A 25,889-nucleotide genomic window follows, 5' to 3' on the forward strand; every position below is an offset into this window, starting at 1 on the left:
AATGGCACTAATTGACTTCGAAAAGGGACCTCGACGACCATTCCAATTCACTACTGGCAAGATTTTTCGTCCTTTCACCATTGTCTACACCATGGGAACCTTTCATCACCTTATTGGCAAATGAAATCTCACTTTGGTAGCTATCATCTCCTGTGCACTGTTCCCATCCTTTTGAGGCCTCACATTCTAGACGATACAAGCCATTATGCAAATTCCCCCTCATGAGGACCATGTCGCCTTGTGTGACTTTTACCACTCCATCACAAGCAGAATATCCATACCCTTTCGAGTCTAACAGGCTCAATGATATTAGATTCTTACGCATCTTTGGGACATAGGCCACACCACCCAAAGAGCGCATAGCTCCATCAAATATTTTGATTTTCACCACTCCAAGACCTATGACCTTCACTATTGACTTATTACCTAAAGTCAAATTCCCGACCACCCATTTTTGAAGTAAATCAAAACAATCTTTTTGATAACATATGTGAGTAACAGAAGCAGAATTTAAATACCAATAAGAATTTACATCCATATTTTCTGATATTGTAAAGACATCACAATCATCACTTTCAGCAATGAAAGCACACTCACTTTTGTTCTCGTTACTTTCATCCCTTTTTGTAGGACAATCCCTTTTAATATGTCCATACCCTTTGCATTGAAAGCACTGAACATTGTTGGATTTAGACTTGCCACCCTTAGATCCCTTACCGGTTGACTTCTTCTTACGAACCTCAGTTACCAATGCCAAGCCACTTGGATCTCTATCCCCTTCCTTACTTTTCTTTCGGGCTTCACGAGACATTAATATTGCTTGTGCTTGTTCAACGTTATTGTATCCATCCCACATATCAGAGATTTCATAAATACCTCATTGGAGTCTAGGAGCGAAGCCAGGAACAACAGTGCCTTTTCCTTTTCCTCCACCCTAACATTAGCCTTTTTCAACTGATCAATGAACCCATCGAATTCATTCATATGCTTCATGAGGTCTCCATTCTCCTCCATCTTCAAGCGATACAACTTTCGCTTAAGCTGCAACTTGTTGGAAAGACTTTTCGCCAAGTAAATCTTCTCTAACTTTACCCATAATCTTGAAGCAGAATCTTCATCAATAACATGGTTAAATACGTTATCTCCAATGCAAAGCCGAATAGTGCTCACACACATTTGCTCTAACTTTTCCCATTCAACATCCTTCATGTCATCTGATTGCTCTTCCTTCTTTCCTAGTAAGGGGCGCATTAAACCTTGCTACAAAAGGAGATCTTTCATCATTCTTTACCACTGCGTGAAACTAGTCTTCCCATCAAATTTCTCAATTGAAAAATTCGTAGAACTAGTAACTTTCGACATCCTTATTGAATCTTGAATTTACTGAACCCGAAGCTCTGATACCAGTTTATTGTGAAAATTACCCAAAAATTAACAAAGATAAAACTCAGAGAAATTAAGCAAACATAAAAAATATAAGAATTTACATGGTTCGGCCTCTTGCCTACGTTTACGGAGTGAAACTGTTCTTTCTATTATTGAGAAATTAAAATACAATAAATTGACCTCTATGGTTCCCCAAACCAACCAAAAATCCCTTGCATACTCTTTCTCAATAACCTCCCAAGAACATTCACCCAAACCACTTTAACTCCACGTAGTTACAAGGTGTTTCTTCTCTATAGCCCTCAAAGCACTACTTGTAATTCTAAAACCTAGAGATCCACTTTTATAGTATAAAAGTTCAAAGTAGAATTTGATTATGACTCGATGTAGAATAAGAAGTTTAAAACCATACAACTACTCAATATTATACACAAACAAAAATCATAATCAAATAAGATCTAAAATTTTAATCAATTTAAAACTTAACATGTTTTAAACCGCTCTTTAATAAATTAAACGTGTTTGATAGATTTTTATGTCTTAATTGTACTGATATAATTAAAACATGAGATTGATAATCTTAAACCAAACTTACTTCAACTCCATATCGTATTCATATTGCATATAAAATTCCCTCCCTCATTTTCATTCCTCAACAATGCGCCCCATATTCAAATGCCGATCGTTAAATTCCCTTTCCCGGGGAACCATCCACCGGAAATTCAAATTCCCGATATCCTATTTTCATTTCACCCCAATCCCTCGAAACCAAGCCACAAATCCGACCTTTCATTTTCTGGGTACTATTAAGAAGCTTCCTTTTTTTCGTTCATTTGCTAGTTCTGGTGAAAGCATTGACTTTCAGCAATTCCCAGATGGAAAATATGTTTTGGAACTCCAAAACATTTTAAATAACCATAGAAATAGCTCAATAGAGGAGATTGAGCAAGCTCTTGATCAATGTGAGGTTACAATGACAGAGGGTTTGGCCTTGGATTTGGTTAGGCGGAACCGGTCTGATTGGAAACTAGCTCACGTTTTCTTCCAATGGGTGTCTAAGAAAGGTGAAAATTCACTTGGTTTTGATGTTTACAATGAAATTCTGGACGTTCTTGGGAAAATGCATCGTTTCGAAGAGCTAAGGAAAGTGTTTGATGAAATGCTCGAAAGAGAAGGACTTGTCAATGAGGGGACTTTTAAGATTTTGCTTCATAGATATGCTGCTGCAGATAAGGTGGAGGATGCGATGGGGGTGTTTAATAGGAGGAAAGAATTCGGATTCAAGGATGATGTGGTTGCGTTTCAAGTTCTTTTGATGTGTTTATGTAGGTATAAGCATGTTGAATTCGCGGAAACTTTGTATCAATCGAAGAGGAGAGAGTTTGGTTATGATATTAAGACAATGAATATTATTCTCAATGGATGGTGTGTTTTAGGGAATGTACATGAGGCTCGCAGGTTTTGGAAGGATATAATTGAGTCGAAATGTAAGCCGGATTTGTTTACGTATGGGACTTTTATAAATGCGTTGACAAAGAAGGGGAAGTTAGGTACTGCAATGAAGTTGTTTCGAGGAATGTGGGAGGAAGGGTGTGACCCTGATGTGGTGATTTGTAATTGTGTTATTGATGCTCTTTGCTTCAAGAAGAGGATTCCAGAGGCTTTGGAATTGTTTAGGGAGATGGGGGAGAGAGGTTGTGTCCCGAATGTTGTAACTTACAACTCACTTATCAAGCACCTATGCAAGATTCGGAGGATGGAAAAGGTGTATGAGATTTTGGATGAGATGGAAGAGAAGGGAGGGTGTTTGCCAAATGATGTAACTTTCAATTACTTGCTCAAGTCATTGAAGAAACCAGAGGAAGTTCCTGGTGTTTTGGAGAGGATGGAGAGATATGGTTGCAACATGTCAGGTGATACGTACAATTTGATCTTGAAGTTGTACATGAAGTGGGGTCATGAAGAGAGAGTTAGATGCACATGGGATGAGATGGAGAAAAGTGGTTTGGGACCTGACCGGCGTTCTTACACTATAATGATTCATGGTCTGTATGACAAGGGAAGCATTGAGGATGCTTTGAGCTATTTTAATGAGATGACATCTAAAGGAATGGTGCCAGAACCAAGGACTGAGATTCTGGTGAATGCCATGAAGGACAAGTTGAAAGAGCAAGAAGGTGAAAAAGAAAGGAAAGAACCAGGGAAAAATGGCAAATCACTTAGGCCTAGGTCTAAAAGGAGAAAGGAGAAGAGAACTGGGTAACGCTTGTTTTAGAATTGAACCATTAGGTTACTAATGGAAACCCAGAGGAGGTTGGTGTTTCTTGTCTATCAGTGCCGTGCCAATCCTTAAAGACTATCGTTGAAGAGAACCCATATACTTTCACCCAATTTCAAAGGATAATATTTTAACCTTCGGTTGCTTGGGCTTATGCACTATCATGTTTTACTCATTTGCTTATTCTTAACTTCTTCGAGATTTAATCTTGTCTAAGAGAAAGTGATATTTGTCACAAAGAACTTGAAACAATTGGAAACCTCCTTTAACTTCTTTGAGCTCAAGTTACTACCATCAATCAAGGTCTTTCCAAAGGTCCATTTCATGTTAAACACAAAGTTGTGAAATTGTTAATATGCAAGACAGCACTAGACATGTATAAATTTATACATGAAGACAATATGCAATTGCCTTGATAGGGACAAAAATGAATGTACAAAACAAATGGCATGAAGGATAACTCTGTCCATTCTTGCTTGTCTAAATTCTCAAGTACCTAGAATTAGCAGAACTTGTATTGATCCTCATAAGTTTTTGAGATGGACAGATCTAACCTAAGAGACCTCCACAGACAATTCATTTCACCTCTTCAAACAGAACATGCTGCTTCACTTGAGGGTCATATTTACGGAATTTAAGCTTTTCCTTAATCTGCCTACTCTTCTTCTTGGCATAGAAAACACCTGTCCCAGCAGCTGAGACAAGCCTGACAACTTTGAATTCCTTCCTCTTCTTCTTCTTCCCCTCCCTCCCCTTCCTCTTATTGGTTCTCTTCCTCCTCCTCTTATTCTTCTTTCCTCTATCACCACCCTTTTTTCTACTCAATTTCTGCAATCAAAATCACATCATATATTTTGGCAAACTCGAAAATGGTTAAAACAGTTCCCATACTTTCCTATGAAAGGAAAACATGGAATTTAAACATCGAAAGCATAAATTGTACAGAGAACTTCATCATCCAAGAGGAACAATTGGTCACATTAGTAATATATGCTAAGTCTGCAAACATTCAGCAACCATCAAAAGCATGCTTGAAGTTCAAATCATGACTTCCTCAACATTCTTCTTTTTCCTTCTTTTATTAATATGCTATTCTACTCTTCCAGGCCCAAATACCTCTACATATAAGAGAGAAGTTGGAAACCGATCGCTTTACATCACCAGAACATTCTAAAGATCAGAATCAAGAAACCAATAAATTTGATGATGGAAAACGAAGCACCAAAGCATCAAATTGCTGAAAGGTGGTACCTTTCTCAGGGAAGAATTGGAAGCGTATCTTCTGGCCATGCCAACAACAGTATAATGATATGACCTCTGAAATGTGGTCATGGACAGACATCCTACAATCAACAAAGACCCAAGTTACATTTTTAACATTTTGAACCCTTCTAATCGCCATAAAAACGTAAGAAAACAACCTCCAGTCAAGATTTTTAAAAAACAAAAAGACCCAGGAGAGAGTTGATGGATACGGGTTACGTTGTTTTTTTTTTGGGTAAAGGTTATACCTTTGGAGAAGAAACTATGAGAGAGATTTGCGGTGAAGCTGGGAGACCTTGAAGGTGCAAGCTTGAGGTGACAAGAAGGGAAGTTGTTGAGTTGGAGATTTCTTGGTTGGCAAGCATAAGCAAGATCAAAGAGAGATGAGATAGCAGAGGTCGCCATCTTTCTATTTCTCTTGTTTGTCTCACTGTCTCTCTATGGGAAAATGTAGAAAATATTGTTGACTACCTGAATTGTCGAAAAGAATCCAGGTCTAAATCTAGGAATTACCTTTTGGGATTCCTTGGATCACCCAGGACAAGAATCCAATTAAATATAAGGCCTGATGGAGGGGAAGGTCTTGAAACTGAAAGATTAGCAGTAGTCAGGTGATCCCCAATACTCTAAGAAGGACAAACAGAGCTAGATTTTCATTTGCAGGCCTTTTATTTATTTATTTATAAATTATTGTTCACTAGATATTGGTCTGGCATGATGGAGTTTAAGGACAAAAAGGGAAATTTCGGGCAACTTAAGAATGTCCATTAGCCATCAAAAAAAGAATATTTATTATGTTCTCATAAGACCAAGCATGTTGAATTGTTACTCTTGAAGGATATGATTCATACCACATTATGCTTTGCCGTGCTCATGCCATTCAGATTTTTGAGAATCCTGGTTGCAGTAGTACAACTTAGTTCTTGAGCAAGTTCATTGAAACAGAGAGAGGGAATGCTTAGTGAGACAGATTCTGGAAGATACAACCGGACATGTTGGCTCAATGCAGAAGTGTTGGCAATGTCCAGAAAATTTACAAACTCAACATAACATGATCTTCAGTCAAGTTAGAGAGAGGATAAAATGTATTAAGGAGAAATGCATTTAAGCAACAAAGCAGAAGATGGTATAACAAAAAATAACAGTTTGGGTTATCTGCCCAAGAAACGAAAGAATGATTTCTCAACGTGCTCATCAGTCAACTATGCGGCATTTCCTGCTGGAGCAGGGGTATACCAGCCATGGTGTATCTCTACAGCCTTCTTTCTCCTAGCAAGACGTGACTTTCTGCGTGCTCCAGTGTTCCTATGCAGTGTTCCCACTTTTACCGCTTTATCGATCACTGAGTATGCCTCAGCAATTAGTTTCTCAATTGAGAAGATTTCTTCAGCTTGTGCATCAGGTTTTTTCCTCAGTACATCCAGTGCCTCCAAAACCTTGAGAAAAAGAACAAAAGTCAGCAGGCACTTCATGGAACATTATGAATCCTCTTAGAACAGGCTACAAAGCACATTTAATCAGAACTTTGCCCAAGTTGCTTACTTCTACCAATTTACTGCACATTACACCACTAAAAGTGCCAGAAGATGATAATAAAGGCATTGAAAGGAACAAAGCTGCAGATAGAGGGCACGATATCTCTTTCCTAAGGTTTGCTTACATTCCACACTACAGGAAAATTACATTGAGGAGAAAAAAATGAGAAAACATATCTGGGCTGGTGTCCATTCCCCAGCAAGTAACAGATATGATATTGTTTCTGCTTGTAATTTCCAGTTACATAGGCTGCATAGCACTACCAAACTCTTCTAAACACTAAAACTGTTACACATTCATCCATTCCTTCCCCTGGCCTCTAATTTCAGCAATGCTCCTTCAGCCTAATCAACGTGCAGAGTACCATCCATTAATGAGAACCACAGATAGTCAAATTGGCAGATCAAATATTTTGGATTTGAGATAAGCAATGACCACTAAACATATTAGTATCACACATACTTCATTGACATGGAAAAAAATTATCCAGCAAGATTAACTTTTGGTTCAATAACTCCATTAAGAGATATATAAAAACCATTACAAATAAGCTAATCTATTCTGCAAAGAGTGAAACTTGCATATGTTTGTGGCCTAGATTAGCTGAATTTAAACTCCAAAATATTGTCATAAGAACCTTGTGGAATTGCCAGAAATATTGGGTTCTTTTTTCCACACAGTCTTAAGTGGTAGCTCTCAACTCAAAGCGAAAGAAAGTTTAAATTATAGAACATACGTTCTCAATTTTTAGATCATTCACTACTAGGGATGCCATCAAAGGAAAAGGCCTTAATACATCATGAGCCCCCAACTTGAATCCTCTTTTCTATCTTTGTCATTAATCCAGATATAAACCACAATATATAGGATAATTAGGAGAACCTTAATGTTCAATTATGTTCGGTAAAGCACAGACCAACAAAATCTTTCCATCAAATTTTACATAATGCCCAAGTAGTACAAAAGGTTCATCCATATCAAAGTGATATAACAAAAAATGGTTGCAAAGAAATTCATTCATGCTACAGAAATCAGAGTCTCTTCTTACTCTATAATATTAGTACAGTCAAATTCCAGACTCAGCAATTAGTTATTGTCCAATTCAATGAATAGAGTAATTCCTTTCAACTACAAGTACAGTTTTGCCTTCTTTATTATTTCATCTTTAATCCACTCTAAATGGCATGGATGGTTGATGTAATAAGAGAGCATGTGAGAGAACCTTAGGATACATAAAATTCCAAAACTCAGCATTCCTACAATCCTATAAGCACAATAAAAATAACCAGTGTTAAGCAATCAGAGAAATAAATTCCACGGATAAGTACCTTCTTCATCCGGGTTCTTACTTCAGATTTCCTTGCTTTATTGTAAATTCGCCTTTTCTCAGCCTGACGAGCTCTCTTAGCAGCAGAATCAGCCTTCTTTTTTGGTGCAGCCTCACAAACAACAGTTCGACGAATGGGATTCTGAGTCATTGTGCTAATAGACAGACTACCTGAAACAGAAACCCCACCAAAAATACACCACACAACTCAAAACTCATAACCTCAATTTCCACAAAAAGCTTAATTCATCATCTAAATTTTGATTATTCATTAACAAAAAAAAAAAAATGGGGGACCAAAACTACATTTATACAATAGCAAAAAATCACTGAATTTGCAACAAGCTCGATTGAACTGCCAAGAACATCTAGCATAAAACAAGTAAAGGGCTTAAATGGGGTTTGCAAATGCCAACAAACCTAGAAACAGAAACTTAAACATGTCAACTACATCCAAGAATTTAGTGTGTTGCAATGAAATGATAAGAAGAAAGTTGCGTAAACAAGCAATGCTCTTTTTTCCCCCCCTTTTCCCCCCCAAACTTTTAATGACCCATCAGCTGAGAACTAAAATAGTTATAGAACTTTCACCGTATTTTCACATCTACAAAACAAAAAGAGAAATGGGTATTGCATAAAACATGATAACATGAAAATAAAAGAGAAAAGGGGTTACCTTTGGAGAAGAAATTGTGAGAGAGGTTGTTGGAGAAACTGAGAGTCTTAAAAGCACTGGAATTTTGATGCAAAGCATAAGAAGAAGAGTCGGCGCTGTTTCTGAGTGAAAGGCTTTTGAGCTTAGATTGAAGAGTGAAGCAGGAAGAAGACAAGCAACAGTTAACTGCACTCGCCATCTCTTTCCCCCTTTCTGTCTCTCTTACCAAAATGAAATTTGAGCTATATGTTTCTTCCGGCTATTTTGCTTATCCAATATCCATAGGCAGGAGAGGGAAAGCTTGTGTGGATTTTTTATGGTTCCTACTTTCCCCCTGCTGCCCTCTCAAAACACCGTCGTTTTGCAGGTCTTTGATGCTGTTCGGTCCCAGACCAAAAAATAAAATCGACCCAAATTATTTCAGTTTGGTTTAGTTTGATTTTCGTTATAATATAATTTGTATATTATAATTTGATTCCACAAATTAGAAGTCATAATTTTTAAATTATTCAAAAAATATTTATTTTCAAGAAAAAGTAAATGTTTATAATACCGAATATTTGATTCGTAAATAAACACATTCGAATCTTCTTTTCTCGAATAAAAAGAATGTACTTGATGTGTGAGGTTTTGAAAACTCTTTTCACATATTCTGATATATCTCATGGAACATAGTAAATTATTAAGTGCAAGCAGTTTGGTAAAATTTACAAGTTCTTTTTCACGTAAAGAAACAGTGATTATCTCAAAGATGACAAAGGCTTTTGTCTATAAGAAGCCCCATGATGTAAACCCAATGTGCTTGCAAGAACCTTAAAATCTTTCAGCTGTCATTACTACCGGAGCTGCTTCAGTATGTTTTCTTGTCAGATATGGACCTCTTTGAACAGCTTCTTGCAACTGCAAGAGTAGAAAGGAAAAGAATTGAAATATGTCATACAAGGTATAATGATTGCCATATACAATATGTTATGAAAAGGGTATAAAGTACGGTCAGCAAAGCACATCACTTCGTATGAATTTGGGGTCTCTTTTCACAGCACCGTAAAAGTTAAGTGTCATGCCATTGATTAACAGTTGACAGTACTGAAATGCAGAAGAAAATGGAGGCAGGATACACATCAGTTTATGACTAACCTTCCCAGCTATACCAGAAAGCGCAGGGTCGCTAACAAGTTTACTTGACATGAATGCTCTGTGGATTGCCTTGCAACATTTATATCTAGCCTCCATACCTGAATAAAATAAAAAGAGGTAAATTGTCACTTCCATAAGTCAAGCATAGACAATGTCAAACACAAATAACAACACAAAACAGGATACATGGACGTTTCGGATTTTTTTTTTTTTTAATGCTTAGAAGGTTAGACAAGAAATAATGATCAATCAAATTTTGGATGTATATGAAAGCTAGGGTTGTTCAAAAGAAAGAAGACACTATGATTAGACCTTCACATTCAATTTGGAAAAGCAAGGAGGTAATCTTTTATGATGCCAAAAGAAATTTACCTATTTTTGTAGTTTCAGTAGCTGGATCAGTCACCATGTTTATTATCTCCTGTTTTGAGCAAATCTCCATCAGGCACCAAGCTCGAGCTACTAACCCTGTTATCACTCTGTGCCCCTGTTATCAGCAAAAGCAATACCATGTTAATTTCTTGATGAATGGAATTTAGATTAATTGTTGAGAAGAATAACTCACTGCCAGACGAAATTCTGCAGCCTGTTGAAGAACTGATAGGAAAAGACCCTGCCAATCACGCAAAAACAGAAGTTAATAAAGCTTTTCTTTTTTGGAAAATATCAGTGAAGCTGCGCTGTGAATGATTATAATTGGCTTTCATGAAACATTTCATCATACAAAACAAAGACATACCACTAGTACCTTAGAGAAGAAAACATGGTAACTTTTTTCTTATGCCTACTAAATAAGTATTGATCACAGTCAAGGGACTGACATGAAACAATGTCCTTGAAAATAAAGGTACCAAAAAAGAGATAATACTCAAAAAATTGCTTACAGATGGTGTCAGCTTTGAACTTTCTGATGCTACTTCATAGATCAAACGTCGAAGGCTTTCTTCTGCATCACCGCTTAAGATAACACTATCCTCAGGCCGGTTTTCTCCCGTGACATTCGCCAATGCATGTAATGCAGCCTGAATTGTAATATAAAATCCCTCAGAAATATTAAAGTGAAGATGCAATCTGTAAGGTTCTTATGTAGAACACGCTCCATAAAAGATCAATTTCAAGACATAATTTGCCAGTTCAGTCATAATTTATACAAGTTACATCTAATTTTCATGTTCTGACAAAAGGGAATCAGCCCAATGAAAACCACTATTTCCAGTGAACTCCTTGGACATTTTAAATATTAGGGTGCAACATTTCTCAAGCTCCAAGAAGAAGCAACACAGGTTATGGCTAAAAGGACCATACAAATATCTGGAAGACAAACAAAGTTAATGGTCAAGAAAACAAGGGCAAGGGAATGGCTAAATGTCCGTTAATAATGAAACTAAAATAAATATTAAAAAAAATCCTTATTCACACATATGTCCTCTAATTTGAACCTCCAAGATCATAGAGAAACAGTCATGCATGCTGATGGGTAAATTAATCTAGATAGTTTAGGACAGCTGATGGACAATTGGGAGGTTATTTATGAACAGATTTGTACTGGTTTAACGACCTCTACATTAAGTCAGGTTGTTGACGAATCCACCAAAATATCACAAATCAGGATAACATAGAATCATGTGCATAGTTGTATTAATGATGTGTTTTCTGTTCTTAATCAACTGATTCAAAGAGCCTTCAGACTAATTCGTTATGTGCACTGAAGCATATCAGGCAAAATGAAATATAAGAAATTAAAATAGACATTCAAAAAGCAAAAGAATTTAATATGCTTACCAGCTGTTTACAACGTCCTTGCCGATCAAATGCAGCATGAACTATATGCCTTGCAGCAGGCGGAAAACTTGACAGTAGTAACACAGCTCCTTGGATTGCTAAAAGCATCAGAAAGTAGTTGGCGAGGAAGAAACCAGATATAAACAATAATCATTTCAAGATTATTAAACATGCTGGACAAGTTCTTCTTATAGTCCCTATCTTGGGATTTTTTTCCAATAAAAACCAAATGTGCAATGTACATTCAACCAGTTTGTTAAAGACATGATAAAGTATGTTAAGCCTCCAACTTAAAACCAATTGACAATAGATGGTGAAGCCCAACCATGATATAAGACCACAATGTACCCTAAACCAAACCCATGTTATTATAACATGGAGCATGTGCTTTGGGGCAGGTGTCTATACACGTGACAAGTAATTGAATGAACCTTTTTTGTTAAAACCATATAGGGAAATTAAATAATCAAATAGAAACTAGATCCAACATAAAGCAAACTGAACAAATTCTTAAGAACATAGTAAGAATAGGAATAAATTCGAAGTGAACTAGTGACAATATGAAAGACTATTACCGAAGCAAATTACTAAATCAGATGGTAGTCATTTGCAATTGCATAGCCTAATCAAATACTTACACGATCCTATTTGTCCAAGGGCTTCAAGTGCAGATTCACATTCATCTTTATCTTGACTGTCCAATAGGCCAAGTCTCACATCAATGGCTGAAATCACACCTTTGGCACCTGAATATAGAAAGAAAAAGAAACCTTAAGAAAATCACATATCCATATGCATAAAAATCCAGGTCAATTCTCAACACGATTTTTCCTTTTAAACTTGGTTATCACTTTTCTTGTACCAGCACTGTGAAAGTCAAACTTGGGAAACCTACAGGTGGGTGCAAGGTGCTAACACAATATTGTCTACAGTACCGAGGATTAAAAGGCCTAAATATATAATCACATGCAAATCCAATGAACACAAGAAAAACATTAAAAATAATAGCAATAATTGCAAGTTCAGTCTTTTACACTTCGAGCAGTGCTTAATTCTACGTGAAAGTAAGTTCAGAACTCCGAGGCATAAGCCTTACTCAGTTCATCAACAAACATGTATATGTTCTCCTTGGATAAAAGCCTTCCACTTATCATCATTGCTCTTGATCTTAGAATTCCTTCCATTGATGAGTTGCTATAAAATAGGGGTTACAGAAAAAACAAGGAAAAACTGGTCGTAAAGAAAGTAACAATTGTTTTTGTAAAAGGAAAAAAAAAAAAGAAAAGAAAAACAGATTGGGAAACAATTAATCCTCAAATACGTACCTGATTATAGAATGAAGTAATTGAAGGGTGGTCCTAGACAAGAACTCTGTACCATGCTGGATCTCAGTCAACTGCATATCTGTCTAGTCAATATTTCATACACAAATGCACATAGAATGACGTGTGTTTTGGGGTGGGGGTGGGGGGTAAATTGCTAACCTCATACAAGAGCTCCAAAGAACTTAGGGTTACAAGGGTATCATTTGAATTCCTGATTTCTGCCTCCAATAAACTGAGCAAATTTGAATTGTATATTACTGAAGCTACAGAGCTGGAAATAGAGAATAACTTCACTATCAATGATAAAACCCGTGCACGTCCCTGAAATAAGATTGGGAATACAACTACAAGTAAATTTCCAGAGAGCATATATGATTGTGAACCACATAATATGTAAAATTTTACAAGTGTTTAGCAGGGACTTCAAACTTCTAGCTACTGCAAACATTTAAAAATGATAGAAGTAAAATCCTTCAAGATAGACATCGACAAAGAGTATCTTTCTCAAAATAAACAAAAATTCAGACATCTTTTTGATGTTGATACAGTCAAAAGAAGCTACAATATCACCTAGTAAAGTAAAGGAATTGACTGATCAACTGATAGTTTTTCAATAATATGCCCATAAATATAGGAAAAAGATTTTGAAACCAACAGGGAAGACCCATGAGACCAAAAATGAAAAAAGTCAAACAGCACATAACAGAATATATCATACCAATGATGAACATCGTGATGCTAAGTTCCCAAGATGCGCAACTTCATTTATGTTAGCTGGAAAGATGATGCTCTCCATAAAGTTTCACAAAAATTGAAAACCATGAGTAAACTGAAACTATAACAATTTGATGCATTAATAAAATCTTAACCCCACAGAGAAAGTAATTGAAAATCAAGTCCTTACCATGCCTTCAGGAAACCGAGCTAAGTTCTTGATTGCATCAATTGCAGCAGTTGCAACTTGTTCATTGCTACAGGTGAGTAACTTAACATTATCGTATGCAAAAAAATGCTTTCAAACAACTAAATGGACATTAAAAGCAATAATATAGTTGGCATACAAGCACCAAGCAATCTTTAGACAAATAATAGAAATGCTAAAAGATAGCTAGCACGTTCTTCCACCACCCACTCTCCCTATCTTCATCCTCCCACCTCCCTCTGTCAACTGCAGCAAATGACTTCAGCATATACCAGATTTTAGTGCTCAAATCTAGAACATTTTTCCTTTTTTTCCCTGTAAAAAATCTAGAACAGTCTTTTATCCTCCACAGGACAGGTGCAAAAGAATATAAAAGCGTATTTCCTTCTTACAGGTTTGTTTATATAGTTTCCAGGTTGTTGTGCAATTACCCATCTCACAGAGGGGTGCAGAAGTATTTTCAGAATCCTTATTGTTAATACAATTTGATAGGGAAAAAATAAGCTTAAGTAGAAGTATTTTCAGAATCCTTATTGTTAATACAATTTGATAGGTAAAAAATACAGTTAGATAACTCCTATCAACTCAGTGGTTATGCTCTTCAAACTACTTTGAATAATTGCCAACTCCCAGGAGCAGTGCAAAAATATCTTTAGTAGCAAAATTTACGAGGCAAAAGAAAGCAGTAGGGTGACAATATTCTTCACACCATTATCCCCTCACACAGCATACAAAATTACACATTCAATTCCATTGTATATCATCGAATTTTTCAAGAATTTGTCATCTACTCCTTGAAACAAGTCGTCAAATTAGAAAGCAAAAAGAAGATTAGCAGAGAAGAACAACCAAACACAATCCTATACAGTTTGAAATCGCCGAAATCATCAAGTTCACGGAAACATCACAGATAAGAGACTTGGATGACATGTACAAAACTTATTGATTGCCCACCCAAAAAGAATGAACAAATTTTTTGTAATCACACACTAAGAGGGTCCATATGTCAACCAGCCATGGCAGATTCTCGGGTCCAATGAACACGAAAAAAGGGTATGCCTCTAGCCAATAATTCATAACCAGATTTTCCATTCATACATCAACTTTAAAATTTGTCAACACTCACATGCAGAAAATGACAAGAAAACAGGGAATATGACGAATTTCTTGCAAAAAAGAAGATAAATCACAAACAACGGAAGGCCTAGTTTTCAAGGCACACAGTGTTAGATTCTTACCCATAAATTAGGCAGTCCAGTAAGAGTGGATATAGATCATAGTCAATAATCAGCTGTATGGCAGATATAGATTTGTCATCAAAGTTCTCTAAAAAGGATGAAACCTGGATGAAGTTGTCAACATTCAAAGAAATGTTAGTTTGCAATGGTATATTAATTTTGTCTCAACACACATGTCCTGCTTTGCTCATAGAGTCCCACGGCCATATTAGTTACAACAAATCAAGCAACATTCTTATTCTGCTTGGCAAATCTTAACATCTGCCAGTCCCTTCCATCCCTAAAAGAAAAATCTCATAAGGGACATGGAAATAACAGTTGTGCAGGAACCACTAGGACATAACTTTTATAGACATTTGATTCTTAGCACAGCTACAAGGAGGAAATCTTTTACATAAGAATTCAACTTAGTAAGTGAAAAAACTATAAAAGAAATAAATGAACAATATTTAGAGGGATTGTGCACATACCGTTTTGCATGCCAAACAACGAACCATTTGAGAATCTGCCTTAAGGCCAACTTGAAGGAACGGCTGAAGAAACAGCAAAGATATAGCTTCAATCTCATTGTAGATTTACAAGCATAGATAATGAAGAGACTATACAATCTGAACTGTTCAAATGCTGCTCCAGATTAAGTTATTCAAGATTTTTAAAACATGTCAAAAACTGCGCTCATTTTGAAGTATTCAAAACTAAAACATCAAATACCAAGTAATAATTGCTAACAACTCGACCCTATCTTCAAAATGTCAGAAAATTTTCCTAACACTAATACTATCCAAAGGTTTTCATTCGCCCAAGGCAACACAACAATGAACATTAAATTTTAATCTAATCAATAGCTCACTACAAGTGACAAACAAGCAATTAATTTACTAAAGACGAAATGCATACCATGTATTGTGGAATGAGTGAGCCACCATACTTGGTCTTAAAAACCCTTTCCAAACAATCAGCCAGAGTATTTTCCAGGCCAGGCACATCAGCTTTGGTTTGCAAAGCACTGCAAAAGAGTTAGTAAAAGTTAAAGCCCAATATTTAAGTTGAAAACTTAAAACCCATTAAGCTAAAACCAATTCCCACTATGAAAAGTGATTCCTTTTCTCATGAAAACAACCTCAACGCAACAAAGTTTATAGTTTGCATCACATATATAAACATTTAGTATTGCTAAACTTGAAATTCCCATTAAAGAAATATCCAGGAATATCCAGAAATACCCAAATTAATAAAAAAAATGACCCCAAAATAAATTTAAGTGAAGTAAAAAGGGGAATAAAAAAGAGTCAAAAGGGGGCTGGGTACCTGATGATGACAGGGAGAGGGAAACGGTCAAGAAAATCTTTTGTGGTGGCGTCGTTTTGAACACCAGGGTGATGAGCGAACTCAGAAGCTGAGTCCAGCAAGTGAGTCGGATCGTCTACAGAGAACTCTTCATCCATGGCTGTGTAGCTTTGGATTTCTTTGTTGAGTCAAGTGGCGGTGACAGAGAAACAAAAAAGAAGAAAGAGACTGGCAGAGCAAAAGTGTACGGAGCCGCGTGGCAGAAACGTTAGTGAAACATGGGCTTCTTTAGTGATGACGCGTGCCCAAAATACCTTAAGGCCAACACGGTCAAGAGCCAAGCCAAGTCACTGGGAATAGCGGTCGCTTCTTTTCTGCTCTCCTCTTTACTTTTCCTTTCTTTCTTTTTTTAACAAGGTAAATATCTCTTTCTTTAATGAATTGAAGTTTGACATTCACTATTGAAATGCAACCACTTATTGAAATAACTGGAAATTGTTATTATACAGTGACTGTAGCTCTTAGTCAGAAGACTAGATATCAAGTGAAAGTTCAATATTTACTTCTGAACATTAAGTGTCTCAAAATATGATGAATGGCAAGGAGGAATATCTGTAATTTTCAGGTAATCAAAGCTAGCTAAGTTCTGTTTAATGCCACCACATTAAGCTGACAGAATTTTTTCTGGACCTGTCTCTTCACCGGGGGCAGCAGCAGCTTCATTTCCTTGAACTTCAGCTGCTATAGGTTCTCGAGGGCACTTCTTTGCATTGTAAAAGCAGATGAGTCGGTGAAGTTCTGTCTTTCCTAACGAATGAATTATGAGGAAGGCAAAAGCTATAAAACACAATGAAAGACATGTAAAGTCAGCTCCTCTTGTATATGGGGATATACCAGCAAGCGACATCGAATAGCATGACAAGTAAAGTAGTAGCGCTGCCAGTGTGATCCCAAACAAGCCATCTGGTACGAGAAGACCAATTATGGTGGCTGCAAAATAAAGGGTCAGGTACACTAAGAAAGTTTGGAATGTTCCAATCATGGTGGCCGTCCCTGCTGCAGCACCCGGCGATGGTCCTCCATCAGTCCTATTATTTGTAACATTGGTGTTGATGGCGTCATTATTGTACTGACGAAAACTACCAGGAGGATTGTATATAATTTGGAAGGTAGCTGCTAGAATCAGCCCAGCAACCACTAGCGTAGCGCTGAATACATCGCCTGAGATTCTCATTCTATAGCGTTTGATATACACTGCTAATCTTACACCAAACCATGTCTTTGATCTTAAGAAACCAGTAAGCCTTTCAGTTCTTTCAATTGATGAAGCTGTTACAACTGCAGTGCGGCGCCTTAGCATTTGAAGAACTACTCTTCTATGCGATTGGTTTTGCAGTTGCAGGATCTGTGAAGCCTTTGCACCTTTACAATTCTTTGCATTTATTTCAGCTAACAACTTAATGGCCTGCATGATCGTGCACAAAAACACCGATTTATGGAAGAGAAATTAATTATTACTGCAAAAGGAAAAAAAAAGATCAAATATATATAAAAAAAACATATTCTAATCCGTAGAAGAATAAATTTTGTTGGTATATAAATATAAACTCTTGCTATGCTTTCTAGTTGTTGCTATGATTGTCCATGCCACTGAGTTAGTTTGTCTTAATTAATGGTGATGTTAGTTGATAGATCATGTGGCAATGGGTCTTTACTTTGCATGGTTGTTGAACAAAGACTTATAGTTGAGTGTGTTTCTGAATGGGTATTGATTTATTGGTTAACTGAAATCATGGGTAGCCAGGACCATGCAAGACACAGAAACAGAACATTTCCCAGCCTCTGTTTCTCATTCTTACTGGATCCTAGCTAATTGAGGTTGAATTGATGCATGTTAGGGGACGCTTATCTTATGGGTTTGGTGGCGTAAGCCTGTTTGGGAGGATTTTGTGTATAAAGCCTGTCTGGATGGCTAATTTCTGTATCATGACCCAGGGTGAAGGGAGCTCAGCTTGGAACCTTTTGGGGCTAGATCCTATACTCTGGTGCCACTTTCAGTAATGAAATTACCACACCTTTCTAAAAAACAAAAAATTGTTGATAGATCATGCAATTATGTAAAGTAGCCATGTTTTTCTTCCAAGATGAGGATCCAATCTAGAATCCCAATTTCACGAAATTAAAAAAAAAAAATTGCAGAAGTATAAGACATGCCTGAATTTGACTATTGGATACTGCAATGTCCAATGCAGTGTTTCCTTCCTCGTCCTTCCAATTTGGAATGAATTCCAACCAATCTAAGGCATCTTTGTGGCAAATTCTCTGAAACCATCTTACCAGAACTTCAAGAGCTTGTAACATGTCTGATTTAATGGCAATGTGCAAAACAGTCTCACCTCGAACCGTCACATCTTCAATAGACTCTGGGCAAGCTAATAGGAATTTAGCCACGAAATTGAGGTTCCCATTCTTGATAGCATAATGTAAAGGGGTCAAGCCCCCTCTTCCTTTGACACGAACTAGACCAGCATCAGCGTGTAGAAATAAAGACACCAACTCGAAATGCCCATTGATGAGGGCAAGGTGCATGGGGCTAAACCCAGACTTGTTCAATTTTTTGCTAAAGGAAGGTATCAAGTTCATCATCTCCATTGCAAAACGAGTTTGTCCAAACGAAGCTGCTATATGTAGAGGAGAATCTACAAACATTTTCTCGTCAATCCGCTTCAAAACATTATCATCTTCCCAAATTAGTTCATACAAGGCATCTATATCACCCACTTGAGAGGCCTTAATCAAGCGATCATCCATTCTAAAGACAGTTTGAGAATTCTCACAAAATTGGAAGTAAAGCAAGGAATAAGAACATAAAACATGGAGAACTGATCAGAATAAAGAAATATGGAAGAGAAAAGACTGATAATAACTACCTGGGCTTGGGTCTGCGGAGGACCTTAAATCGCAACTTTATGACTTCAAATCATCTGCCACGTTAAATTTTAGCAACTTCAGAGACAAGCAAAAGGAAACTCGTTTCTTTTGCTTGTATCTTTCTCACTTCTGATGAAAGTGAAGCTTGTCAAACCAAACGCAAGATGAATGAAGGGAACACCGGCCAAGACTTCATGGGAAAATGAAACCTGACATCACATTTGACTTTGTCATGTCCATTGGTCTAAGTTTTTTGCCAGGACTTTCCCTGTCAATTAGTAATTAATGCAAGTTATAGTATTTTAGCAGTCATGAGTTGAAGTTAAAAATGTGGTCTCAGGAGATTATAAGATTTCAGGACTCACTTATTTCCTTAACTGGTCTCTTCTGCTCTTTATGTGGAAAACAAAACTCAGTACCCATCATTTTTTAAATATGGATTCAAAATTTTTTTTTAAAATAGTGTTATAATTAAAATAATAATGATAATTTTATTAGTATTGTTAATAATATAATTAATAGAAATTTTCAACACTTCAGTCTACTTGTATAACCATGGATCTGTCTAGTTGCTTAGCTAAGCAAGCCAAGAAAGTCAACTCTAAGTAATTAAACTTCGAACGGTCTCTTGCCAACAAAAATAAAAAGTCATACTCCATCTTTGACTTTGAGTTTTCAAATTCAAAAATAGTCCATTAACCCATTCAAATTCAACTTTGAATAAAAAGTCATACTCCATCTTTGACTTTGAATTTTCCAATTGGTTGATTAATTGGTTATCTTTGATATTGGTTTCATATGATTAAACAGCAATGATTGGGATGAAAGAGAGATTTGAAAATAATACAGAAAAACAGGGGAAGCAAGAAACACGTAGCAAACGAATAGAAATTATTATTCAAAAGAAGAAATACAGAAGAAAAGTCACAGCTATGACTAAAAGTAAACAAACACCAATGCCAAGTGCTTTGAACTTAGAAAAAAGCAGTAGAGATGAAAAGATTTGAAGTGATAAGTTGAGTTTACCTTGTATTATGTTTGTCTTAAAAAGTTAACTTAATGCAACTCGATATTTTATGAAAATATCAAAAAAGAAAAGAAAAGAAAGGATTGTAAGTGTTTTGGACAAGATTGTTACCCAGAAGAAGTCGAGAGAGAAAGCAATTGAGATAATTGTATGAGGGGGCAGTAGGTGTAGCATAAGGTTTGACATGCAGTCATGCATGTTTTTGTACATATAGCACAATTGAAGCAAGCAATTAGCAAAATTGAGAAATATAATTGGAGGAAAGATTGCTTTACAGTTTTCTCACAAGTTCGCCAATTTATAGAGGGAATCAAATTTTCATAAAATGCCAATAGCTAATTTTGGCTACTAACCTTTGCCAAACCATATTGCATTCAACTTGTTTATGCTCAATCTAACAATGATTTGTAGTTTTGTGGGGTAAACTTTACATTTCAAATGTTGAATTCAGATCATCTGACCAGTGACCACCGCCAAGATCTTGATATTTGTTTGGCATTTGTTCCAAATATTATGATGTAACAAAGTAATTATAGTCCTTCGCAACCACTTCCTGAAATATCCTACCAAAAAAACACATTCTGAAAAAAAACTGGAAATTGTTATTACTGTGACTGTTGCTCCCAGTCAGACTAGTAGATATCAAGTGAAAGTTCAATTTTGCTTCCAAAAATTAGTGTCTCAGTATATATATATATGATGAACGACAGGGAGGAATATCAGTTATTTTGAGATAATCAAAGCGAGCCAGGTTTTCTTTAATGCAACCACATCATGCTGACGGATTTATTTCTGGACATGTCTCTTCACCGGGGGCAGCAGCGGCTCCACGTCTCTGAACTTCAGCTGATAAAAGTTCTTCAGGGCACAGCTTTGCGTCGTAGAACCGGATCAGTTGCTGAAGTTCCATCTGTTTCTTTTTTTGAAAAGCACAGAATTTCCTACTGTATACCGATAAAATGTTGTAAACAATAGAAAATAATAACCAAGCCAATATAGTACATATTACGGGAGCGACACTGGAAGATGGGGATATGATAAGAATCGACACATAATAGCACAATGCCAACCACGATAGTAGCAATTTCAGTGTACGTCCAAAAAAGTCATCTGGTACGAGAAGACTAATTACGTTCAACGCAAGATAAAGGGTTAAACTGTTGCACACTGAGAAAAGAGTGAAGTCGCCTCCACTCATGATGACTGTTCCTGCTTCAACATCGCGTAATGGTCCTCCACCAGTACTGCTATTTGTAACATTGGTTTTGATGGCACCAATATTGTCCTGATGAACACTACCAGGGGGATTGTATATAGTTTGGTAGGTGGCTGCTAGTATCAGCCCAGCGACCACGAGCAAAGCATTAATTACATCGTCAGAGATTCTCATTCTACAACGTGCGATATATATCGCAAATCTTTCTTGAAACCGTGTCTTTGATCTTAAGACAGCAGTAAGCCTCTCAGTACTTTGAATTGATGAAGCTTTTACAACTGAAGTGCTGCGCCTTAGCATTTTAAGAACTTCTCTTCTATCCAATTGGGTTTGACCTTGCAAGATCTGTGAAGCATCTTCACCTTTACTGTTCTTAGCCTTTATTTCAGCTAACAATTGAATGGCCTGTATGAATCGTACACAAGAACCCCGATTCATGGAAGAGAAAATAATTATTATTGCAAGAAGGGAAAAAAAGAGAGAAAGAAATTAGAAAAAAAAGAAAAGATCAAATATATAAAAATGCATTTTCTAATCAGTTTGTTGGTATATAAATATCAACTCCTAGTCTCCTACCATGCTTTCTAGTTTTGCTATTATTGTTCATGCCACAGAGTTAGTTTTTCTTGATTAATTGTGAGCAATTTTGTAAAGTAGCCATATTTTTGTTCCAAGAGGAGGATCAAAGCTAGAATCCTGATTAGTTTCACAAACTAAAAAAAATGCACAAGTATACGAACATGCCTGAATTTGCATATTGGATACTGCAATATCCAGTGCAGCGTTTCCTTGCTCATCCCTCCAATTCGGAATGAATTTTTTCCAATCTAAGGCATCTTTGTGACAGACTCTCTGCAACCATCCGATGAGAACTTCAAGAGCCTCTAACATGTTTGTTTTAACAGCAATGTGCAAGACAGTCTCACCTCGAACCGTCACATCTTCAATAGACTCCGGGCAAGCTAGAAGAAAGTAAACCATAAGATGGATGTTTCCGTGCTTGGTAGCATAATGCAAAGGGGTCAAACCCCCTCTTCCTTTGACACGAACAAGACCAGGATCAGCATGCACAAATAAAGACACCAACTCGAAATAACCATTTAAGAGGGCAAGGTGCATGGGGCTAAGCCCTGACTTGTTTAACTTTTTAGTAAAGGAAGGCATCAAGTTAATCATCTCCATCGCAAAACGACTTTGCCCAGAAGAAGCTGCTATGTGTAGAGGAGAATCTACGAACATTTTCTCGTCAATCGGCCTCAAAACATCCTCCTCCTCCCGAATTAGTTCATACAAGGCATCTATATCACCCACCTGAGAGGCTTGAATCAAGCGATCGTTCATTGTAAAGACGCTTGAAAATTCTTGAAATGTTGGAAGTAAAGCAAGGAATATGGATATAAGACTTAGAGAATTGACCAGAATATAGAAATATGGAAGTGAATGGCCTATCACCAATTAGCAAGGCTTGGCTCCGCAGAGGAACCTATTGTGAATTTATAGCCTTAAAACCTTGTTAATTTCTAGGAACCTTACCTCATTTCTTTTACTGCTCTCTTTCTCAGATGAAAGAAACAGCGGTGTAGTTTGCTGATGAAAGTGAAGTAGGGCCCGGCCCCGTCCTGTGCTTTGCTTCCCATAACCATTATTTATAGGCTAAATTTCTTTCTGGCAAGACGAAGGAAACATCGGTGTAAACTTCTGATGAAAGTGAAGTAAACCTAGTAAAAGTTGAACCAAAGGAACATCGTTGTCAACTTCAGACAAAACAATTATACTTGTCTGCATCAAAACAGAAGGCAATAGGAAGTCGTTGATTGTTGTTCCATCCCGGTCCCTTCCGAATACAAATCGTCTGCCCCTGTTTTGTGCACCGTTTAATACCCCTCTTATAATTTGATGCCACGTGTATGATAAGCTCTTATTTGTTAACGTCAGCTGATAGGTCATTTGCACTGCGGTTACGTGTAACTCCAATCTTAGATAACATCAACACTCTACAGCCTCATCAAATGTTTCATCAAACTCAATGAACATTTATACTTAAGATTGGACGCTGATTGCAATAAAAGTATACTTGTCAAAATGAGCTTGGCACGTTAGGTCGATTCATTTTTTATTTAATATAGAGTAGGTTGAGTTTGAATATTTAAATTCATATTTAAATCGTGTTTAAATGGATCAACCTATCAAATCAATGGGCTAGGATGGATTGAGGCAAGCTAGCTCTATGAATTAAAAAAATTAATAATTTTATATATTTAATTATATAAAATTAATAATTTAGTTACTAATAATATTATTTATTTTATATTATTTTAATGTGTTTAATATTTACTTATCAAATTAATAATTTTAATTTATGAATTAAATCATAAAATAATTTTATTAATAAAAAATTTATTACGTAAAATTATAAAAATGAATTTTTTTGTTTAAAAAAAAGAAATATGCTGGCCCAACCCAACTCATGGGCTAGCAAGAGGTAGGTTGGGTTGAGAATTTCACAGTCTATATAAAAAATGGATTGACCCGACCCGATCCATATTTTTTCAATCCACAAGGGCTAGGGTCAGGCTAGCCCATATTGACAGGTATAAAACAGGAGTATGAGAATGTTGATGGGCATGATAAGAAAGAAGAGCAAAGACAAGCATTATCTGTAATAAGATTGAGGTTAATATCTAACCAGGGGCAACCCAATAAGTTCAAAAACTTAAAGTAAAATATTCAAATGAAGTTTTTTTTATATTAAAATTTTATTCTTCTAGTATGCAAAATTTTTAATTAAACTTTTATAATTAAGTTCTTCTAATATTTCTTTTTCAATTGATAATATAGTCAATTCATTTAATCTTTCTTGAGACATTGTTGATTTTAAATAAGATTTTATTAATTTTAGTTTTGAAAAACTTCTTTCTCCTGAAGCAACACTTACTGGAATTGTTAACATTATTTTAAAAATATTTAACTATTATAATTATCTTATATTTTTTCAATGGCTAATATAAAATCAACAATCAAAATTTTTAATTGAAATAAATCAACTATTACATAAAATAAAAATAATATAATGATATAATATAAATCTAAATTAAAGTAAAAAAATCTGTAAATATTAGAACAATAGTACCTAATTGTGAAATGCTTATTGTAAACCGCAAATGAGACTCACAACTTTATGAAAATAATAAAAGAATAGACTTCTTGTGTATTTTTTTTAAAAAAATTAAAATTAAAGAAAAAAAGAGCAAATGAGAAAGGAAGATTTCAAAAGTAGATATTATATATTGAAAAAATAATTGGTTTTATGTATAAGAAAAAATAACGGTTGGAAATCATTAAATACGTTGATTGAAAATAAGAGAAATAAGTGAGAAAAAATATAACTGTTGAAAATAATTAAATACATATGACTGTTAATTTATTGAAAATAAAAAAATATAATTGAGAATTAATAGCATTCAAGAAATAAAGAAGTAATAAAAAATTAAAATTTATTAGGTACATAATTAAAAAAAAGTAAAAGAATAAATAATTTTATAAATAAATTTTTATTTATATATATATTTTTAATTTTTATATATTTTAATATAATTAATTATATTATAATTATTATAAAATTATAAATTTTCCTTAAAATTAAAACCTCTCCAAATTGAGAACCTAAAACCTTGCTTGGGTAACTTCACCTAAGGGTCGGCCTTGTATCTAGCCGCCCTTAAAGAATAACAACAAACGTCATCAACACTGACGCTAATAAACCAAAATTTATGAAACACGTGGTATCAAATTATAAAAGGAGCAGGGCATAAAATGGGGCAGACGATTTTCACTCGTCCCTTCCCAAGCTTGGCTTTTAGTAATCATTATTTTTCCTCGTAATTAAAGGCTTAAACAATGATAACATGCAATAACATTTTTTTATTTGTTTCAGGCCTTTACCGGGAAGCTTCTTTGCAATAAATAGATATATATAAGGTCAAAGCTTTCTATACGTAGCTTTTCAACAACCATAGCCATTTCTTTTAAGATTATTGATTTTATGCATTAATAGTAAATTTTGCAAATATTGTTAAATGTTAATGGATATTAATTTACACAAATATTCCTCTATCATCATACCAGTTACGTACCAAGTGGTTCTCATATTATTTTTCAAATAATTAAGTTCATTTTTTTAATATATTTTATGGAAGTCTGAATAGGAAAGGGTTTTTGAAATTTAAACCTCATACTTCATAAAGAAGGTGATGTTTTCATCTATGTCTCCTGTGCCCAAACTGCTCTTTTGGATAGCAAATTAAGTGTTCTTAGCAGTTATTAATTACTCCATTGGAAGCAATGCTAGCTTTCAACAGAAGAAACTTACTAAATTATCATAAAAACAAAAAATCAAATAAATCTGTCTAATTAATTGAAGCCATTTTATCCCAAAAAACAGAAGAAAAAAATGGCAAAGACAAGTGACTTTCTGGCCTTTGCGGCAAATCCACCAACCAAATATTGCTTTACAATCTCTTTTTCATTCCCTTGACCCTATTTCTCTTATATTTTCTGAAATTTCAAGCCCCAGTAACCC

The 25,889-nt window shown here is 35.6% G+C and overlaps 6 protein-coding genes across 8 annotated transcripts; 1 reads left to right on the forward strand and 5 right to left on the reverse strand.

Annotated features, from left to right (window-relative positions):
• On the forward strand, positions 1,987-3,948 carry LOC18594051 (putative pentatricopeptide repeat-containing protein At3g15200). The gene has a single exon (XM_007021499.2). It carries the CDS (start codon positions 2,045-2,047, stop codon positions 3,647-3,649), a length of 1,605 nt encoding a protein of 534 aa, XP_007021561.2. The 5' UTR covers positions 1,987-2,044; the 3' UTR covers positions 3,650-3,948.
• LOC18594052 lies at positions 3,908-5,431 on the reverse strand. Its single transcript, XM_007021500.2, has 3 exons — positions 5,176-5,431; positions 4,916-5,007; positions 3,908-4,492 (listed from the first exon to the last, which is right to left on the reverse strand). Exons 1-3 carry the CDS (start codon positions 5,330-5,332, stop codon positions 4,241-4,243), a joined length of 501 nt encoding a protein of 166 aa, XP_007021562.1. The 5' UTR covers positions 5,333-5,431; the 3' UTR covers positions 3,908-4,240.
• On the reverse strand, positions 5,864-8,867 carry LOC18594053 (30S ribosomal protein S20, chloroplastic). The gene is made up of 3 exons (XM_007021501.2): positions 8,467-8,867; positions 7,792-7,961; positions 5,864-6,363 (listed from the first exon to the last, which is right to left on the reverse strand). Exons 1-3 carry the CDS (start codon positions 8,642-8,644, stop codon positions 6,130-6,132), a joined length of 582 nt encoding a protein of 193 aa, XP_007021563.2. The 5' UTR covers positions 8,645-8,867; the 3' UTR covers positions 5,864-6,129.
• On the reverse strand, positions 9,067-16,539 carry LOC18594054 (26S proteasome non-ATPase regulatory subunit 5). The gene is made up of 16 exons (XM_007021504.2): positions 16,158-16,539; positions 15,747-15,855; positions 15,320-15,382; positions 14,850-14,953; positions 13,594-13,660; positions 13,408-13,479; positions 12,849-13,010; positions 12,690-12,760; positions 12,461-12,558; positions 12,003-12,110; positions 11,365-11,462; positions 10,467-10,604; positions 10,148-10,195; positions 9,955-10,069; positions 9,583-9,680; positions 9,067-9,345 (listed from the first exon to the last, which is right to left on the reverse strand). Exons 1-16 carry the CDS (start codon positions 16,292-16,294, stop codon positions 9,259-9,261), a joined length of 1,575 nt encoding a protein of 524 aa, XP_007021566.2. The 5' UTR covers positions 16,295-16,539; the 3' UTR covers positions 9,067-9,258.
• LOC18594055 (ankyrin repeat-containing protein At5g02620) lies at positions 16,598-19,313 on the reverse strand. Of its 2 annotated transcripts, none has more exons than XM_007021505.2 (3): positions 19,067-19,313; positions 18,351-18,948; positions 16,598-17,601 (listed from the first exon to the last, which is right to left on the reverse strand). In XM_007021505.2, the coding sequence occupies exons 2-3, from the start codon at positions 18,945-18,947 to the stop codon at positions 16,801-16,803; spliced, it is 1,398 nt and encodes a 465-aa protein (XP_007021567.2). In that variant the 5' UTR covers position 18,948; positions 19,067-19,313; the 3' UTR covers positions 16,598-16,800. The 2 variants fall into 2 exon arrangements, with proteins under 2 accessions (XP_007021567.2, XP_017979995.1); XM_018124506.1 differs by having other exon boundaries at positions 19,064-19,294.
• Positions 20,488-22,967, reverse strand: LOC18594056 (ankyrin repeat-containing protein At5g02620). 2 transcript variants are annotated; one of them, XM_018124505.1, is made up of 3 exons: positions 22,844-22,967; positions 22,055-22,629; positions 20,488-21,715 (listed from the first exon to the last, which is right to left on the reverse strand). In XM_018124505.1, the coding sequence occupies exons 2-3, from the start codon at positions 22,547-22,549 to the stop codon at positions 20,867-20,869; spliced, it is 1,344 nt and encodes a 447-aa protein (XP_017979994.1). In that variant the 5' UTR covers positions 22,550-22,629; positions 22,844-22,967; the 3' UTR covers positions 20,488-20,866. The 2 variants fall into 2 exon arrangements, with proteins under 2 accessions (XP_017979994.1, XP_017979993.1); XM_018124504.1 differs by lacking the exon at positions 22,844-22,967 and having other exon boundaries at positions 22,055-22,836.

The sequence above is a fragment of the Theobroma cacao genome, chromosome 7 (assembly GCF_000208745.1).
Source record: "Theobroma cacao cultivar B97-61/B2 chromosome 7, Criollo_cocoa_genome_V2, whole genome shotgun sequence".
Taxonomy (NCBI): domain Eukaryota; kingdom Viridiplantae; phylum Streptophyta; class Magnoliopsida; order Malvales; family Malvaceae; genus Theobroma; species Theobroma cacao.

Bases quoted from the DNA above. Each gene is read 5' to 3' on its own strand.
- LOC18594052 (XM_007021500.2), bottom strand. From the start codon at position 5,332: ATGGCGACCTCTGCTATCTCATCTCTCTTTGATCTTGCTTATGCTTGC. The intron at 5,008-5,175 runs GTATAACCTTTA...TGTTGATTGTAG, and splicing joins TCATAGTTTCTTCTCCAAAG to GATGTCTGTCCATGACCACA. The intron at 4,493-4,915 runs GTACCACCTTTC...TTTTGATTGCAG, and splicing joins CCAATTCTTCCCTGAGAAAG to AAATTGAGTAGAAAAAAGGG.
- LOC18594053 (XM_007021501.2), bottom strand. From the start codon at position 8,644: ATGGCGAGTGCAGTTAACTGTTGCTTGTCTTCTTCCTGCTTCACTCTT. The intron at 7,962-8,466 runs GTAACCCCTTTT...TTTCTGTTTCAG, and splicing joins TCACAATTTCTTCTCCAAAG to GTAGTCTGTCTATTAGCACA. The intron at 6,364-7,791 runs GTACTTATCCGT...CTTTTTCTCAAG, and splicing joins TAAGAACCCGGATGAAGAAG to GTTTTGGAGGCACTGGATGT.
- LOC18594054 (XM_007021504.2), bottom strand. From the start codon at position 16,294: ATGGATGAAGAGTTCTCTGTAGACGATCCGACTCACTTGCTGGACTCA. The intron at 14,954-15,319 runs GTATGTGCACAA...AACTTCATCCAG, and splicing joins GTTGTTTGGCATGCAAAACG to GTTTCATCCTTTTTAGAGAA. The intron at 12,761-12,848 runs GTTAGCAATTTA...ACAGATATGCAG, and splicing joins CTTTGGAGCTCTTGTATGAG to TTGACTGAGATCCAGCATGG.
- LOC18594051 (XM_007021499.2), top strand. From the start codon at position 2,045: ATGCGCCCCATATTCAAATGCCGATCGTTAAATTCCCTTTCCCGGGGA.
- LOC18594055 (XM_007021505.2), bottom strand. From the start codon at position 18,947: ATGGATGATCGCTTGATTAAGGCCTCTCAAGTGGGTGATATAGATGCC. The intron at 17,602-18,350 runs GCATGTCTTATA...ACGATCATGCAG, and splicing joins TATCCAATAGTCAAATTCAG to GCCATTAAGTTGTTAGCTGA.
- LOC18594056 (XM_018124504.1), bottom strand. From the start codon at position 22,651: ATGAACGATCGCTTGATTCAAGCCTCTCAGGTGGGTGATATAGATGCC. The intron at 21,716-22,054 runs GCATGTTCGTAT...CGATTCATACAG, and splicing joins TATCCAATATGCAAATTCAG to GCCATTCAATTGTTAGCTGA.